Source organism: Centrocercus urophasianus, unplaced genomic scaffold, assembly GCF_019232065.1.
Source record: "Centrocercus urophasianus isolate 14NV4802_14NV808 unplaced genomic scaffold, USGS_Curo_1.0 seq_14, whole genome shotgun sequence".
NCBI lineage: Eukaryota > Metazoa > Chordata > Aves > Galliformes > Phasianidae > Centrocercus > Centrocercus urophasianus.
Genome location: NW_024884586.1, coordinates 29,925,528 through 29,942,330, shown reverse-complemented (window position 1 = coordinate 29,942,330; position 16,803 = coordinate 29,925,528). Strand labels below are relative to the sequence as shown.

Here is a 16,803-nt window from a genome sequence, read left to right as displayed (position 1 = left end):
GGGGGGGGCGGGGAGAAGAGAGAGATTGAGAGAACGAGGGAAAGATCTTAAAAGGAAGAAAATAAAAGAAAAACAAACGGAAAGGGTGGAAAGAGGGGGAAAGTGCCCTATCCTTTACGTGCAGCAGCCGTGGCACGGAGACCCGGGCTGTGCGTGCGCTCTGCAGGCGGCTGTCCCCGGGCTCCACGGTTCGCCCACGGACCCCCCCGGCGGAGCAGCATGCGGGGCCGCACCCGCCCTGCGAGCGGCTCTGAGCAGCCAACCTAGGGCTGGCTTGAGAAATTGAGCCCTCTCGATAAGTGCCCTTTTCTGCTGATCTCACACTTTCCCATGAATAGGGGCTTCCTTTCCGTGTCAGCGAGGTCAGTTTATCCTATAAATCAAGGGCGAACAGCCCCCATCGGCGGCAGCGGCCGCACGGCGCTGGGAAGGAGGGGGGAAGGTTACACCGCGGAAAGACGCGTGCGGTTCCGCAGTGAGAAACGGGAAGAGGCAAGAGGCGGCCGTGAGGGCAGAGGCCTGTACCTGCGTGGGCAGGAATATGAGGGCTCGCTACACAATTCTGACTCGAGTGTGATAGTACACAGTATGCATTTTTGTAATGCTTACTGCCAGCATCACCTCCCCCTGGCCCAGAGCAGGCGCTGCCAGGAGGATGTTGTTAACGGCCGACTCAGACAACATCTGTTTGTGACAGCGCTGAGGACAGAAGCAGTTCGTAGAGCAAAGGGCGAATAAGTGCAAAAACACTATTCGTGCGTACTTCTAAATAGAAGAGTTGTGTGCATATGCATTGCTTGGAAAAACAAACAAACAAACAAACAAAAAAACTGTTTTCTCAAAGTCGGTATAAGATAATTACTCTGCAGTGCATGAAGGATCACTTCGCATTAGAAGTGCTTCTGGAAGTGGACCACCGTTAAGAAACGCAATGAGAGCAAAAATCCCCCTCCCTCCCCCGTCCGCTCACTGGGAGGGCAGAGTGGGACTCGGGGAGCGCTGGAGGCGGTGGTTCTTCCCGACTGTTGCTGGAACTACAGCCGCCGCCTGGCACCAACCGACATGGAAAAAATGTCCCTTTCTCGGCGGCAAAGCGCACTGAACAGCCGGGGAACGCGGTGCGGTTCCCAGACGGAAAAACAGAAAGAAGGTGGAAGGGATACAGGGAGCAAACCTTGGGGGTTTCGTTTTCCCGGACCACCGCTTCGAAGGAAAATACAGCATCAGAATTAAGGCAATTAGGTGACATTTGAACTTCCTGACTGAGAGCATTTGGCCTGATTGCGAAAAGCAGAGAGAACGGACTGCTCGGTAACGCCGAGGTGGCGCCTACGGCCCGACGGAGGCAGCGAACGCCCCAGCCGCACCGGCAACGGCACCGAGCGCAGCCCGGGCCGCTCCCTGCTGTCGCATTTGATACAGCTCGGCCCCGGTGCCACCAGGGACGGTCGATGTTTGCCATCACGCCCGCAGCACCTGGACCTTGGCTGTATCCGAATCACAGGGCACATCCCGCCGAAGCTCAGTGCTCGGCTCGAGTTGGGGCGCCGCGGAGCTCGCGACCCTCGGGCCCCCTCCTCACCTTGGTCCGTGATGGAGCGGATGCCCAGGATGTCCGTCACCGAGTGGGATGAGGGCCAGGTGCGGGGCATGGCCATGGTGCCAGGAATGGCAGGCACTCCTGGCGGCGTGGGCACCTTTGCTCCCGCGGCAGCGATGGGGCTGGGGTAGGAGTAGATGTGGTTGTAGGGCAAGGTGGGCTGCGGGGGTGGCTGGTGCTGCTTGTAGGACTCGTAGTGGCCCTGCTGGGACAGGTTCCCAATCTTGTTGCGGAGGATGCGGCTGATGGAGCTGACCGACGGTACATTGTACTTGTCGCACACGCCGTCGGCCAGCAGGCGATCCCGGATCTCCCAGGCGAAGATGCCCGGATCCCTTTGTTTGTAGGTCCGGATATGTTTAACCACTGTGGGGGTGGTGACTCGCGGCTTGCTGCCTCCGATAGCCCCCGGTAGGATGGAGCCGGTCTCGTTGTAGCGAGCCAGGATTTTGCTGACACAGCCGTGGGAAACGCGGAGTTGGCGGCTGATGTCGCACGGCCTGATCCCCAGCTGCGCCAGTTCCACAATCCGTAGCCGGATGGCGTTGGGCAGAGGCCTCCCGTTGACGAAAACCCCCCCGAGCTGGTTCACCTCCCCGAAGGCGGGTTCTGCAAGCAAGCACACACATGGCCGTTGGACACTGCGCTGTACTCGGGAGGGCATCCGCGAGCCGATGCCACTGACACGTTGTTCCTAAATAGTGGAATATCACCGAAATTAAAAAGAAGGGGGGAAAAAACTAAAAAGAAAAAAAGCGAGAAAAGAAGAAGAAACAAGAAGAAGAAGAAGAAAAGCACCAGAAAAAAACCGTGGCAACAAATGTAGGATTTCTCCAGACCGTGCACTGAGCATATTCCAAGAAAGCACATTCCAGAGATGAAAAAATGAGATCGCCCTGACAGAAAGTTCAGCTCTGTTGCCACAGGAAGAGGAACACGAAGAAAAGAAAAAGAAAAGAATGAGAAAAGAAAAACGTTTTCAGAGACGTGGGGGAGGGGGAGGAAGGAAAAGTAGTTGAGGAAATTCTTTCAAATCAGGGAGAGGCGGTGGCATAGCTGCTCCTGCAGCACCGCCCGCGCCCCGCGTTGTACGGAGCAGTTCTGGGGCCGCTCGCGCCTACCAGCACGATTACAGCCTGCTGTAAAACAAACGTGCTAAAACGTTAACTGCTCCGATCGGTGTCAGGAATAATATACAACTTGCCACAGGCTGCGGGCATCCACTCTGCTGCGATCCTGCCTCACAGTCACATAATAACATTAATAATAAACCGAGCAGTCATTAGCTTTTCCTCCTCCCCGCTCTACCCCTCGGCGCGCTGTCCCGACGTGTAGAAACACGAGTAAAGTCAATAAGGAGCCGCGGTGGCACATGACTGCACGGGGCTCCCTCTCTGTTGACAGCCCCCTGCAGATCCCAGCACTCACCCATTCCTCCGAGTGGGACACCTCCGGAGCCGTTCTAAATCCCCACCGCAGCCCTCAACTCCCGACCTCCTGCTACCCCAACCGCACTCGCCCGTCGGGCTCCCTGCTTGCCGCCGAGGAGATAGCAGGGGGGCGAGGAAAAAAGGACTACGAGGAAATCTACTTCCCGGCGAGAGAGCCTTGAGTTCTGCATTTCAACCTCAGGGCAACGTGGGCAGGGCCGGGCTGGGCTGGGAGCCGCAGCCCCCCGCTCCCGAGCCCGCCCCCGGGGGCGGCCCGGCGGCCCTGCAGCCCCGCCAGTGGCCGCAGGAGATGACGGACAGCGCGGGACCGGCGGCCCTTCCGCTGCCTCTCACGGACGTGCTCAGCACCTGGTCTCTACCACAACAGCAACTCCCGCGTAATACCTGCCAGGCGGTAAGCCGCACGCAAAGAGAAATTAGCGCAATTAGAGAGCGGAGCCGGCGCTGTGCTGGGCACCGCTGTGAGGGGCGTCGGGGCCAGGCCCGGCGCACCGCGGACCCCCCCGCCCCAGAGAGCGGCCGGGTGGAAACCGGACAGTGCCTGGGAACGCACACGGCTCTCTTGTCTTTGCTCTGCTGATTTGGCAGAGTAGGGCTTTGTTTTCAGCCCTCTTTACAGTAAAGCACTTTTTGACTACTGAACATTTCAAGGGTGGTGCAGGAGAGGGTGGCAAAAGGCGGCGGTTACGTTATTTTTTGTGGAAGCCACGAAGCTGTCGGGAATTCAGCTGCAGCCTGGGGACGAGACAAGCCGCGGTATCTCCCCGCGTTTTGATTTAATCGACGAGCCAAAAGATACATTGCGCTGAACTGCTCGTCCTGCAGCCCATTCCGACTTTATCAAAGACAATGCTTCGTATTAACAGTTAAAAGAAAAACAGGCTGGTAGGAATTAAAGCGTGCGTGGGTCACGGCGTGTTTGGTTTGGCAGTTGTGCTCTGGTCCCCCCCTATGTGCTTCTCTCACGCATCCAACGTCTGTCGCAAATGACGGGCTTCTTATCCTCGACCAAGAAAATACCGTGATTTTTTAAACTTTTATTCTCTGAGTGATTTTGTTTGTTTGTTTTCATAGACTCCCAAAGACCCAGATCCTATAAAGGGAGTAAAACCTGAACGAGAATAATACGGTGACGGCAGTGCACGGAATATCGGCGGATGAAATATGGATCTGACGTCTCTGGTGCGTATGAACGCTCTTTGTTATGTGAAATACTTGTAAGAGACTTTAAATGTAAAAAAAAAAAAAAAAAAAAAAAAAAAATCGAGCTAGTTTGCAGAGCCTTCGCATATCTCACGGTCAGAAACAGGGCGGATGCTACAGGGATCTCTCAGAAATTCGTGGTGCTTTGCATACGTTTTGTGGAGGAAAAAAGATGACCGCGGTTATTTCGCACCTCTCCACGTTTGTTCAGAATATCCGCTGTTCACTCGTCGGGTATTCAACTCAACCATTTGCTACGGCAGTTCTGTGTTTGTTTCAGGAACACGAACGGCATCTTCGGAACACCACATGAGTAAATGGTGCGCTTCCAAAAACCAGATCCATCACCTTTGCCGAGGGGGTCCCCCCGCACTGACACACGCACACAACCAATTCAACCGCCCGAAAGCGATTGCGTTCTTCATTCGCTGCAGCCAGAGCTCTCCTCGGCGCGGTGACCTGACCCGCCGCGGCTGGTTTTAGGGCAGGAGACACTGAATTAGCTGGACACGGATCCAAAATTTAAATTAAAATTACAAAATTTTGTTTAATTAAACAAAGGAGAGCAGTGCTTGTTCGTGAGCCTGCGGAGCTGCATTAGCATCATGCCCTCCCCGAAAAACAGCCGCCGGGAGCCCCGGCCGCTCCCTCGCCGCTGCCGCCCGGCCCTGGCCCCATTACCTCCCACCGCCCCCTCCCAGCGCCCGACGGTGTGAAGCCGAGGCCGAGCTCCACGCATCCTCTTGGTTTCAGCCCGGCCCCGCGGCTCCCGGACTCTGTGTCCCCGAGGGTCGCTCGTTTGTGCTCGGATGTGATCCCGCGCCGTTCGCTCACTCTCTTTCTCACCCATCTGTGCCCATTGTGTTCACAACTGTGTCCTTTTCTTTCACTCCCCCTCCCCCCTAGTGTCTTCCAACCTGTCTGTTCCCCTCCTTTCCTCTCCCACCCCTCCACCCCGCCTCTGATCTCCGGGATATTTGGTTTCTTTCCCTTTCTCAATGTGTGTTCCTGATGTGGTCCTGTCGGAAAAGCTCGTTTACTCTGCTCGGGTCTCCAGTGGTTTAAGGATAATGTTTATCAGAAGTGAACGTGCTCAACTTGTTTCCATTCAACTGCTGAGTGTGGGCTGAAATACCAAAGGTCACATCTACAGTGAGTCGGTAGAGGGCAGGGGGAGCCGAGAGGAATATGAAAACATTGTAATATACAACAGCCTGTTGATCGCTTGTGACCCGCCTGGCAAAAAGATTAATTTTTTTCAGGTAGGAAATAATTGAAGAATTCAAGGGGAAAAGTGGCACTTAGCAGGGAGCGTGGGGACGAGAATGCTACAGCATGGAGCAGGGAGCAGGGAGCACGGAGCGTGGCGGGGGGGGGGAGGGGGGGGTACGCCTGGCCGGGCAGGGGCTCACCTAATGGAGTAGGGGTGGCACCTTTGTAAAGCCCAGAGTCCCCAAAATGCGAAGCAGGGGAAAGGCGGGGACCTCAGATTCCAGTGGGCAGCCCCACTCCCATGCGTGGGAGCCTCAAGGTGGTGGGAAGTGCTCCTAGAGCCCAGCGTGGGGGTAAGAGGGCAGCTCCTGGCTCTGAGGGCTTCCTCTGGCCTTTCCTCGGGCCGGGCCGGGGGGGAAACGACCGGACCTTCGGGGGCTGCCCAGAAACGCTTTCGGCGGGGGTAACGGGCTCCCGGCCGTTCTCACCTCGGAAGTAGCTAGTGAGGAGCAGAAGGATGCTCACGCAGCACACGCTCTGTGAGCAGAACCCCCAGAACCTTTTCGAGAGGTTGAGCCCGGCAGCCGCACCGCGGTAGGAGGCGCGGGAAGGTGCGGGGCTACCGCGGCGGAGCTCAGAGCCTCGCGGACGCGGTGCGACTGCCGCAGGGACTACCGCGGACTGCCCGAGCCCTGGCCCCGGCTATGCTGCAGGGAGAGCTCTGCTGGCACCGCTCTCACTTTCTGAGGGGCATTCAAGGAGAGGAATGGAGCGGCCTTTGTGTGCCGCGTCCATGTTAAGAATTTCTCGTCTGCAGATATGGCCTCTGTCGCTGCTGTGCACTGTCTTACAGTACGGCTCTGAATGCGACACACGTATCTCAGTGCTCAGCTAACGTGGCTGTACGGATGTGAGAACGGCCACGCAGGAGATATTCGGACATCGCGTCAATGAATAAAATGTTCACACATGCACGGGAATATCTGCAAAAGCGCCGGAACTCCCAGGAAACAACAATTTTTCGTTCTGTTCTGTTCCCAAGTGCGCTTTAGGAGCAGTCGCGCAGTGCCAAGTGTGTGTGGTTTCAGTGTTAAGGAATTCATTTACATCGAGGACGAGTCAGAGAATGGGAGTTTAACGGGAGGGAATCTTGTTTAACATCTTTTTTTTTTTTTTTTTTTTTTTTTTTTCCGGCAGTTGCAGCAAATGTAACCTTCCTTTACAGCCTTACGAAGCAATGAGGGCAAACCGAAGTTGGTCCCGGGGTCACTGTGGCGGTGACGGAGCCCCGGATCTGAAGGGAAACTAGAGGTGACAGCAGTGAAAGCCCCCCCGTGACAGCGCCGCGAGAGCCGCGCTGCCAGGCTGGGACACGGCACCCTGCGAAACCCCTTCGGGGAGAGAGGGAGCGGGGGAGCACCGAGTCAACGCGTAGGGAACGGCCGAGGGGCTCTCTCCCGGCAGCAAGGGGGAACAGACGACACAGATAGCCTCCGACCGACAGACACGGCTCCGCCTCAGTCCATGGCAGGTCCCCCTCGGTGAAGGCGGTGCGGGCCGCACCGCGCTGCAACACACCGAGGGCACAGGGACAGGTGAAAAAAAAAAAAACCAAAAACCGCAGCGGTGCCGACCCGGCGACGAGTCGGAGGCCTTTCAGCTGCCCCTATCGGGGGCTGCCCGACCCCTTCTCCAGCCGGCAGATCCCTCTCGGTCGGGGGTGCGTCCCCCCGGCCCCGACCCGGCCACCGCCCTGCTCCCGCTCTGTGCTTCTGTGTTGGGAGAGACGCTGGGGGGACCGGGGGGTGGGGGGGGCTTAATGATGTGTGTGTAACTGGGGCAGGTTTAATAACTTTGCCGCCACTTGTTCTTAGCAGCCCCTCTGGAAACCAGACAGTGTCTCATTAGGGCTTTCCTGGTGCAAACATTTGACTCGAAGGAGCGGTGCGGAGTTAATTTCTCTTTGCGCTAGGATTTGTTTAATGACACAGAGGGAAACAGACAATCCTCGTGTACAAGGCCATAAAGCTACAGAGGGACAGATTTTAAAAGCATATTTTGTTCTAATCGAGCAATCGGGTTTTCATTTGTCACATGTTACATGAATTTTGAGTAAATGAAAAAAATGCCTCTATTGTTCTGCATCAAATTATAGGAACCAATTGGGAATTCCTGGGCAATTTTCTCCATCTCTCCTTCGCTTCCACAACACCTCGTACCAGTGCCACCTACAGGAACACTAGCGTTCTCGAGTTTGCTTCGGGTCGGAAAGGAGAAATACCGGCTTCCAACGCTGTTTTCCTTCGCAGCCTTTACGGAGCTTCTCACGTAGCATCGCTGTGCCCATGTGTGCCCACACGCGGCCGCCCGTTGTGCCAGGCGGGTGGACGGGGATCGGGACGGGGAAGGAGGCCGCTGCCGGCGGAGCCTCTCACACCGCAGCGTCCGGAGGATGCAGAGGGTCGCGCAAAGTGACCGCAGCCTCCCGCCCCACCAGAGCCCGCGCACCTCCAGGCAGCACTGGGGCTTTACTAGTGCAGTGTCCCCAGTCAATGCCCATCTATATGCTGGCTGCGTTTTACGAGAGCAGCTCCGAGCCAACTGCCACTCAGCCTCAGTCTCCAGCGCACCTTCGGGAGCTCTACCTTCTCCCGAATATTTATAACGAATTCCTCAGAAATTCCTGGGGAAAAATAATGACCCCTCCCCTCGCTGCTTCAGCGGAGGAGGCCCCGGCTGGGAGCCGGGCTGCCCTCGTCGCGGCCTCCCGGGGGGTGCCTGAGCCGGGCCGGGTCTCTTCGTCATAGGTTGTGGTTGTTCCCCCGGGGACGGAGGGGGTCCCACTCGTCCTTCGGTTACAGCGACAGTGCAGATGTTTGTCCTCGAGACTTACTGCTTTGGCGATCGTTTCTCATTGATTTTATACATGCACCCTTTTCTCTGTCTACTTTTCCTTTAAAAGTTTCTAGATCCCGCACCCCTTATCCAAAATGCATGTACGTATATCTTCGTACCGTTTGTATTCGTATTCGTATACTCATATTCATCGTCAATACTGTACATCCATTTATGCAGCTCATGTTGTTGATGCCCTCTGGCTTTGGACAGGAGACACCACTAAGCGAGCCGAGGTGTGCAAGCAGTCGGTGCGTAGATATAAAACCCCGCAGCTCCGTTTTGCTGACAGGGTGAGAAACGCGAGCAAGTTTGTGGAAGAAATAAACCCTTATGACGCTACACTGGAAGATTTATGGTCGTTTTAATATTATAAAGCGTAGAGAAAACTATCGTTACAGCTGTGAGAGTTTAATTTCATTGTGAGAAATAATAATAATTAATTGTAATGCGGACATGGGAGGCAGCCGAGCTCCCCTTGTCTTTTCCCTCTGTGGGTTTGCAGCTGCACCCGACGGCTCTCCGAGGTGGGAACAGCTCCTCTCCGCGCCCCACAAAGGGCTGGCAGCATGATTAGAGCCGGGGGCAACCAGCCATTCGCGGCGTGAAGTAGCAAGGGCATAATCGAGAGTAGAGCTTACCTCGGTTGCCGTTTTTTAGCGAAGTAAAACAAAATTATCTTCTCGCTGCTTGAAGTTTGGGCGGTGACACAGCGATGCGTGTGCACAGCGCGTCCGGAGCTGCAACCGAGTCCCAGCCCAGTGCCCGCCGCAGCCCCGGGGAGCAGAGAGGGGTCGATGTCGTTGCCGAGCAGCGAACCCCGCAGTGGCACAGGCCGTGGCCGGGTTTCACAGCCACCCGTCCCGATTTCGTTTGCAAAATAATTTTTCTCCTGCAGTTGTACTGTAATAACGGAGAGTCTGAAAGCCACCACATGCATTTACAGCGTCCCTACTTGTGATGCAAAGTAGTGCTTTAACTACACGTATTTGGAAGAGAAAAAGGCTATTTCAAAGGGAGAAACCAGTGTTTGACTGCGGCGTTCTCTCCCTGCCCTACACAATTGGAGTCCTTTTGTGCAAGCTGCAGTCGCCGCACGTCCCGCAGGGTGCCCGAGGAGGCCGGGGAAGGACGCGGACAGGCCGGGGTGCGGCGGCGGAGCCTGGGGGAAGGAGAGAGAATCGCCTGCTTCGGTCTGCCGCCCGCGGGCTGCGGGAAGCGGCAGCCCTGGCCCAGCGCAGGTTATTCTGTCCGGGCTGCCAGAGATGCAGAAACGGCTGTTAAGCGCGGCCCCTCCTAACGCATGACAAAAAGGCAGCGCGAACAACACACGGTCGAGCCATGTGTTGGGGCCAGGTGAGGGACGTCTTGGCTTTCCCCATCGCGCTGTGAGGTTGGAGCCTCCCAGAGCACCCATTTTCCAGAGACCGGGCTGATTCTGAGCCCAGGGTTCACTGACGAGACCTCCTTCCGCGGCCCCTTCTGTCCTCGGAGGGAGGCGTACAGCACCGTGCTGGGCACTCGGGCGTCGGCTCGGCACTGTATTAGTGACTTTCTGCCATTAGGAGCATCGATCAGTCTGCTTTCGTTCGTTGCAGTGAATCGTAAATATCCGTGTGATGTTTGCGCCGTCCCATCATAATTCTTGTCCTGTAGACAACTTCTTCACGTCAGGCCACAAGGCATGTAGCATCTTTCGTTTCAGTGCAGACATTCTACACTTACAATAAGAGCAATAGGTGAAATGTCACGTAGAAAAGAGCAGGAAGCGCCATCCCGTTGTTCTTTACATTTTCCTTGTACACGAAGAGTTTGTTGCTTGTTCTTTATATTCACATGATGTGGGATGAAGACATGGCAATGACGGCTGCCATGGCGTTTGAGTAAAGTGTCCCTCTTATCCTGTTGTATTTAACCCTTAAACTCCAAGAGTAGATGAGATCATTAAAAGAAAGAAGAAAAAAAACCCAATCTATTATGAATCCCACTCGTGACAAATACAGGCGCGAGAGCAAATAACTACGAGGTTCTGAACAGGAAAGTCATTCAGAAGTATCAAATCATCGTAGGTAAATAGGTAACAACAGACTTGAATTATTAACGTATTGTTCTCGTAAATTAACAACCGTCAGATGTTTGGAGGGCTGCGGATTGACACAAAACACAAAATATTATCGGGATCGACTTTTTAAATAGTTTTGCCTACCACTTTCTTAAAAACTGAGTAGTTCCTACAAAAATGCTTTAAAACTTCTGAACTTCTTACCTTCCTTTCTTATTACTGCACTAATGGGCAACAGATTCTCAAACAAATTTCTCAATTTCAAACAACTGTGAGCATATTGCTCAGAGAAACGATGTAAAAGAGGTGACATTACAACGGAAATTTGGTGCGGATTTAGAGTAAAGATTAACATTGGCTTGACTTTCAGAAATGTCATTTTTAACAGACAACTGAAACGTTACGACTGAAATTGTTCTGCATTATATACAAATGTACACTGTGCATACTAGAGACATTCGAGGGCTTGTTGGACTAAGGGAAGGTTTGGGGCAGACGGGGTACCCCGGGTCGGTGGCAGCGCGGAACGTACATGGGGTACAGCTGCAGGTGGCTCGGTGCCCAAAGCCCCGCGACGGTGATCGGATGGAAAACGCACGAAGCGAGCGGATGAGGAGGTCCGGCTCCTGCTCTCGTGCTCCCGATCGCGTGCTTGCAAGCAACGCGCCTGTTCTTGTTCTACTATTTTTGCCTTGGTTTAGTTTGGGACTCCCGAAATAAGCTGCTAATGACACCTCTAAAGACTGTGGCGTCAGAAGCAAAATGCATCAAACGCAGCCGCTTTTGCCTAGCTGTTATTCATCTCTCCGTGAATACTAGAGCCCGACGGGGAGGGGGTTAGGAGAGACACCGCAGCAGTCCTTACAGGGCGCTTTTTCCGCGCAGAGCCCCGCAGCCCTCCCTGCCCGCTGGTGCGGGTGCAGCTCCCGCCGTGCCGTTTTGCCGAGGTGTGGGTGATGGGGGGGTGCGCGCCGTTCCTGCGCAATTCCCACACATCGCACGGCAGCAAAGGAATCTGCATTGCGTGAGCCCCGGGAACACCTGGAGCGAGAAATACAATGGCTCTGCCCACGGCCCGCGGTCTTCGTGCTACTCAGATTGCCGGGAGGAGAGGGAAAAGAGTTCCCGTATCTTGTTTTTCAGAGAAGAGGAGACTTATCTGTTCCTATGCTTATTCTCTTGCCCAGTTGATCTTAAGAACTACTAAGTGATTTGGAGCAGCTTGCGCCCCATCCTGCTCACTGAGAGTGAAACACTCCATCTGTGTGGCTGGCCAAGGGGTGTCCCAGAAGACTCAGGGTGGGCCCTGGTGCTGTCCCAGAAGGCAGATGTGCTCCCAGCTGTGGTGGCTATTGGTTCTCAAGCCCTGGGAAAGCACCACCACGGGAGAAGGAAACAGAAGAGTAATGAAAGGTGCCTGTCCCAGCACTGAGTTACAGCCAAACTGCTAACCACAGGCCTCTATTTACAAAAAGTTATTTAAAATTTTACTAACAGGTCACCTCCTGCCTTGTGAGGCACTTCTGAGCTGTAGACAGCTCTTCCCAGAGAAAGCAGAGAATAGAGAATACATAGTGTGTGCACAGGGACAGGTGGGGTAGAGGTGAAGGAATCTGAGCTGTTGTGTGTATGTATACACATCTGTGTGTGTCTCTGTGTTGGAGTACACACATCTCTGTGTGTGGGACAGCTCTCTGTGCATGAGCTGTCTCCCTTGCCCCAGCTGCCAGGCATAGGCAGGGACTGCAGCATGCCCTGGCCTGCACAGCTCCTGCAGATCTCACCATCAGCCTTCATCTTCTGCCTGCCGACCACACCCTCGACATGTGCATCCTCATCCCAAACAGAGAAGCAGCTCAGCAGCCCCTTGAAAGATGATTGAAACATGGTGGCCCTGATGTGCGGTTGGAATAACCCTTACTTGCTGGGCGGTTGGGGTGGATGGTCTCTAAGCTTAACTGTGCTGGGAATTTTCCACTTTTGTTTCAGTCACAGAGACTGGTTGTTTCCAATGTGGAAAGTGCTCCAGGCCTCTCTGTGATTAAACTCATCTGCAGCATTTGGGGTGGATGTTGCAGACACAGAGCTCACTTTCTGCTGGGTCCTGACAGGGCTGCAGGCTCTGCAGTTCAGAAGGGATTCATCTACCAAATGTTTCTTTCTCCCTTTCTCTCTTTCCACATCTCTGCTTGCAGCGAAGGCACTCCTGGGCTCAGTGCTGGGTTATATCCAACATTCCCCTGTATATTTGAATCAGTCACAGTTATAAAAATAACTGGTAACCCATGAATGACGGATTCAGGCATTGCCATTCATCCTGCCCTTGGTGGCACGTGCTTGAAAGAAAGTAAATTCCATGTAAAGGTGGTGATAGAGACTGCCTTGTGTGCCATAAAGCAGACTTCGGGAAACAAGATCAGTATACTTCAAAAGTAACAGCATTGCTCTCACCGAGAGAACTGGTTTCTCTTTTTTCACCTTCCTTCCTTCTGCCAGTCCCAAGCTTACCATTTTAACTTCATGCTCTTCCTCTTTCTTTGGTACCAACATTTCACTTGAATGAGGTTACTCACAGCTAAATGAGGATTTGCCTGCTAACAGACTCTGACCCCGAAGTTCCCTTCTACCTTATCAGCCCTTCAATACTGAAAAAGACCCACAACTCTTCCCAACATCCACTCAGCAATGATTGCTCTCAAAGCAGTTAAGAAATCTCATCTGATTTCCTGTTCTTGTCCTTCAGGTCACTATGGTTGCCTGTCTTCGAGGATACAAATCCAAAAACTTCCCAGTGATTTGTGGACAAATGATCCCTTCCAGCCGGCCACAGTGCATTCAAGTGTCTGGAAGTCCTGTCCTCTCAGCCACATTGCTGATCAGTGCTGATCTGTTGAGACATGATTGAAGTATTTCTGGAGACAGCTTCCACTGGCTGCAGGCTGCAACCACTGAATACAATGGATGCAGAGAAAGGGAGGACCTTTGTCTGCAGAGTACAAACAGGGAGTGCCCCAGAAGGCTGAGGAATGCCTCTCTGCTTCTTGCTGTGCTGAAACTTGGTGTTGCTGCCATGCCCTGGTGATGTCATGCCCTGGTAGTGCCATGCCTCAGGGGTGCAATGCATGATGGCTCTGGCTGCAGTCAGAGCTCAGTCATCCCTGCTGAGCCCAGCTGTCAGTGAACTGGGAACTGCTGGCACACCTTGTATTTCCCACACACTGCCCAGTGCCTGCACAGTCAAGCCCAGGTTATGAGTATTCTCATTCTGGGCTTAATTGCACTTTTGTGCATCATGTAGTGTCTTACTTGGCAGTAATTCTCATTCAGTCTTAGTCACGAGGATGGAATTGGTCTTATAGCAGTAGTGATAATAGCTCTTCACCCTAAGTCCTTTCCAACACTCCAGCACTCTCTGTACTCTCTCCTCATCACGAAAGCAAACAGAAGTTTCCAGGAAAGCATCAGCTGGTTCAAAAGGACCTGTCTCCTCATTGATTTGATAGAGAGCACAGGATTGTGCCAAGGAGTGCTTACTCCAAGACCATAGCTAGAGCTCAAGCCTAACTTATTGAGATACTGAAGTACTAAGAATCTTAGAATGATAGAATGGCTTCGTTTGGAAGGGACCTTAAGAATCATCCACTTCCTACCCCCTTGCTCCCCACCAAATCAAGCTGCCCAGGGCCCCATCCTACCTGGCGTTGAACACCTTTAGGAATGGGACACTAACTCTATGCAATGGAGGACTAAACACTTCTTTAAATAAAATTGTCTAGCAGTTAATGGTACCGACTTTCATGTGTTCTACCTCTAGCTTGAATCTACCTGGCTTAATCTGCCAGGGACCAAAAAATAAATTGACTTTATTTTCCATATTCAACATCAAGAGTACCTGACAGATCTTTGCTCAGTGTCCCTCTCACCCACCTCTCCTGTTCTTGTGTGGAAGGTTTTAAGAGCTGTGTGTGAAGTTTGGGAAAGAGGTCTTGTGCCCAGTAACAGCTACAGTCACTTGTCCTGCTGCAAGATGACCCACAGCAGGCGATGTGTGACAGCTGATAGCTGTAGCTCCTCAGCAGCAGCTTAATCTATGCACTGTTATTTATCTCCAGTATCTTCAAAATAGTAAAATAGTTTTCTGGTTGTTTTGTTTGTTTGTTTGATTTTGGTTTTGTTGATTTCTTCCTTCCACTTTGGTCACATCCAGCTCTGTATTACAAGATGCAGAGTAACAGTTTATGAAGCATACTGAGTAATGTCCCCAGGGCTTGTTTACCAGCACTCACCAGAGACTTCAGCTTTCTGCAGAAACAGAAACTGAGACCAGGCTTATCCAGATATCAAGCTGTCACATTCCTTTGGGCCTGCAGAGCAAACTGGCCTTTGTGAAGAATGTTTACCATGACTGTAAGGCAGCTGTGTTTAAAGAATCATTTGAGGAAAGTCTAGAAATAGCCAGCTGGATTACAATAACAGGTTCTTAGCTAATTGTCAAGGAAGAACAGCTGCTCATCAGCTGCAGGTTTGTGCCTATCACAGGTAATGCAATGGAATGACAGTGGCAAGATTCCAACTCAGAGCCAAACAAGGATGAGGGAAGTCTTCAAGGTTTAAATCCCACCCAGCACTCAGCTGTAACTTAGATGTTAATTTATTCATAATTTCAGGATCTGTTCTTGAAGATGAATAAAGGAGCCTTCATATCTCATCCTGGTCTCTATGGCAGCAGTAATTATTTTTGCTCAGCTCAAACTATCACAGTGTTATACTCTCACTGTGTGAGGGTTCTGATTACAGCTCATTTTTGCAGCAATTGGCTGCTTCCAATTTAGTAGTTGTGGAGAGATACACTGTCAGATTTAGAATACAGGAGAGTGCTGGCCACAGACTGAATTCATCAATACGCCTTCTTTCTTCAAACAGCCTGAAATGAGACATACCTAGAGAAACACCAGAGAAATTTCTCTTATTTTGCCTCATCCTTGCTTCAGTTCTGTAACTTCAAATCTGGCAGGCTAGGCAGAGGCCTATTGCTTCTTAAGCCTAAATGCAGGTTTTTATGATAAGAAGAATTCTGACAGTTTTTGTTTTTTTCTTCTTTTTTTTTTTTTTTTTTTTTTTTTTTAGCTGTAGCAGGTCTGTATCTCAAACAGCTCCTTTTCTATGCCTCAGAGCAGGAAACAGGGGCAGGTGAGCACAGCACGTGGAAAAGGATGGAGCAAACAATGACGGATCTTGTTCAGACCATCAGTTACTTTGTATGTCCACGGAACACAGGCTCTGGGGTCCATTGCCTTGAATTTACTCTGTTAAATACTGTTTTAGCCTGGGCTGGAAATGCCTTTTAACTGAACAGGTAAATAAACTAGACATATTTTTGTTGATTTTTGTTTGCTTTTTGTTTTGTTTTTATATACATATATATGCGTATGTATTCTAGAAGTATATATTTTTGTCACTGCCTCCAACAGACATTGTTGAATTTTAATACTTATTTTATTCATCTTCCTTGAAAGGTGAACCTTTTCTCAATCTCCTCTAATGAATCTAAACTTTCTTCCTTTCTTCCAGCAGGAAAGCTGTAGAAATTTCTAAGCTGCAAATTTTCACAATTCCTTGCTTGTTCTTTTCCATTTTTCATTTGACTGATAATGATGATTCTTGTCTCCTGGTGGCTTTATTACCTACTTTTCCTAGTTCCTTATTTTCTAGTTTCCACTAAAGTTATCATTAGAGCAAAACTGGTAGAACTAGCTACACAAAGGGGTATTTACTAACTGACTGAAATATCAGTGAGATATGATGATAAACAGATGAAGTAACTCAGATAAAATATATGGTTGATTTTTTTTTTTTTTTTTTTTTTTTCTCCTGTATAACTGTAAAGTTCCTTATTTTAGAAGCTGCACAGTCAAGTTTTGCCTTATGGTTTACCTGCTCTGTTTTCCAGAGAGGGGAGAAGCTTCCAGAACATGTGAAAGAGGCTTTGTACTCCATAGCAGATGACAATCATCCTGTTAACTCAAATTCTAGCAGCTTATGCTTTCACTCTGGAGTTCCTCGAGTTGGTTCAGTGATTTATGATGGCCCAGATGGTATCTGGCAAACACACACTTGCAAAGGATCCACAGAAGCCAGAAGCAGCCAGATACACATCTGAAGGCAGTAGGTTGTTTATGAAGCAAAACTACAAATTATCTCTGTTTTATTTTATTTTGTTTAACTTTATTTTGTTGTCCTTTAGGTAATTACTCTTCTGAGAAGTGGTGGAAATGTGGAAGGGAAGCAAATCTGTTAGCAATAGTTTCTGCAGATTTTCACTATCAGCAGTCATACCAAATGTAATACACAGAGCTGTTTGCAATGAGGTCTAGTCCCAA

At 51.4% G+C, this 16,803-nt stretch overlaps 1 protein-coding gene across 1 annotated transcript in view; it reads right to left on the bottom strand.

Annotated features, from left to right (window-relative positions):
* PAX9 (paired box 9) overlaps window positions 1–2,264 on the bottom strand; it is a 16,844-nt gene extending 14,580 nt beyond the window's left edge. The window contains exon 1 of the mRNA XM_042813293.1: window positions 1,583–2,264. Coding sequence (XP_042669227.1) covers window positions 1,583–2,264 — 682 coding nt within the window. The remainder of the gene's footprint in view (window positions 1–1,582) is intronic.
* Between the last annotated feature and the right edge of the window lie 14,539 nt (window positions 2,265–16,803).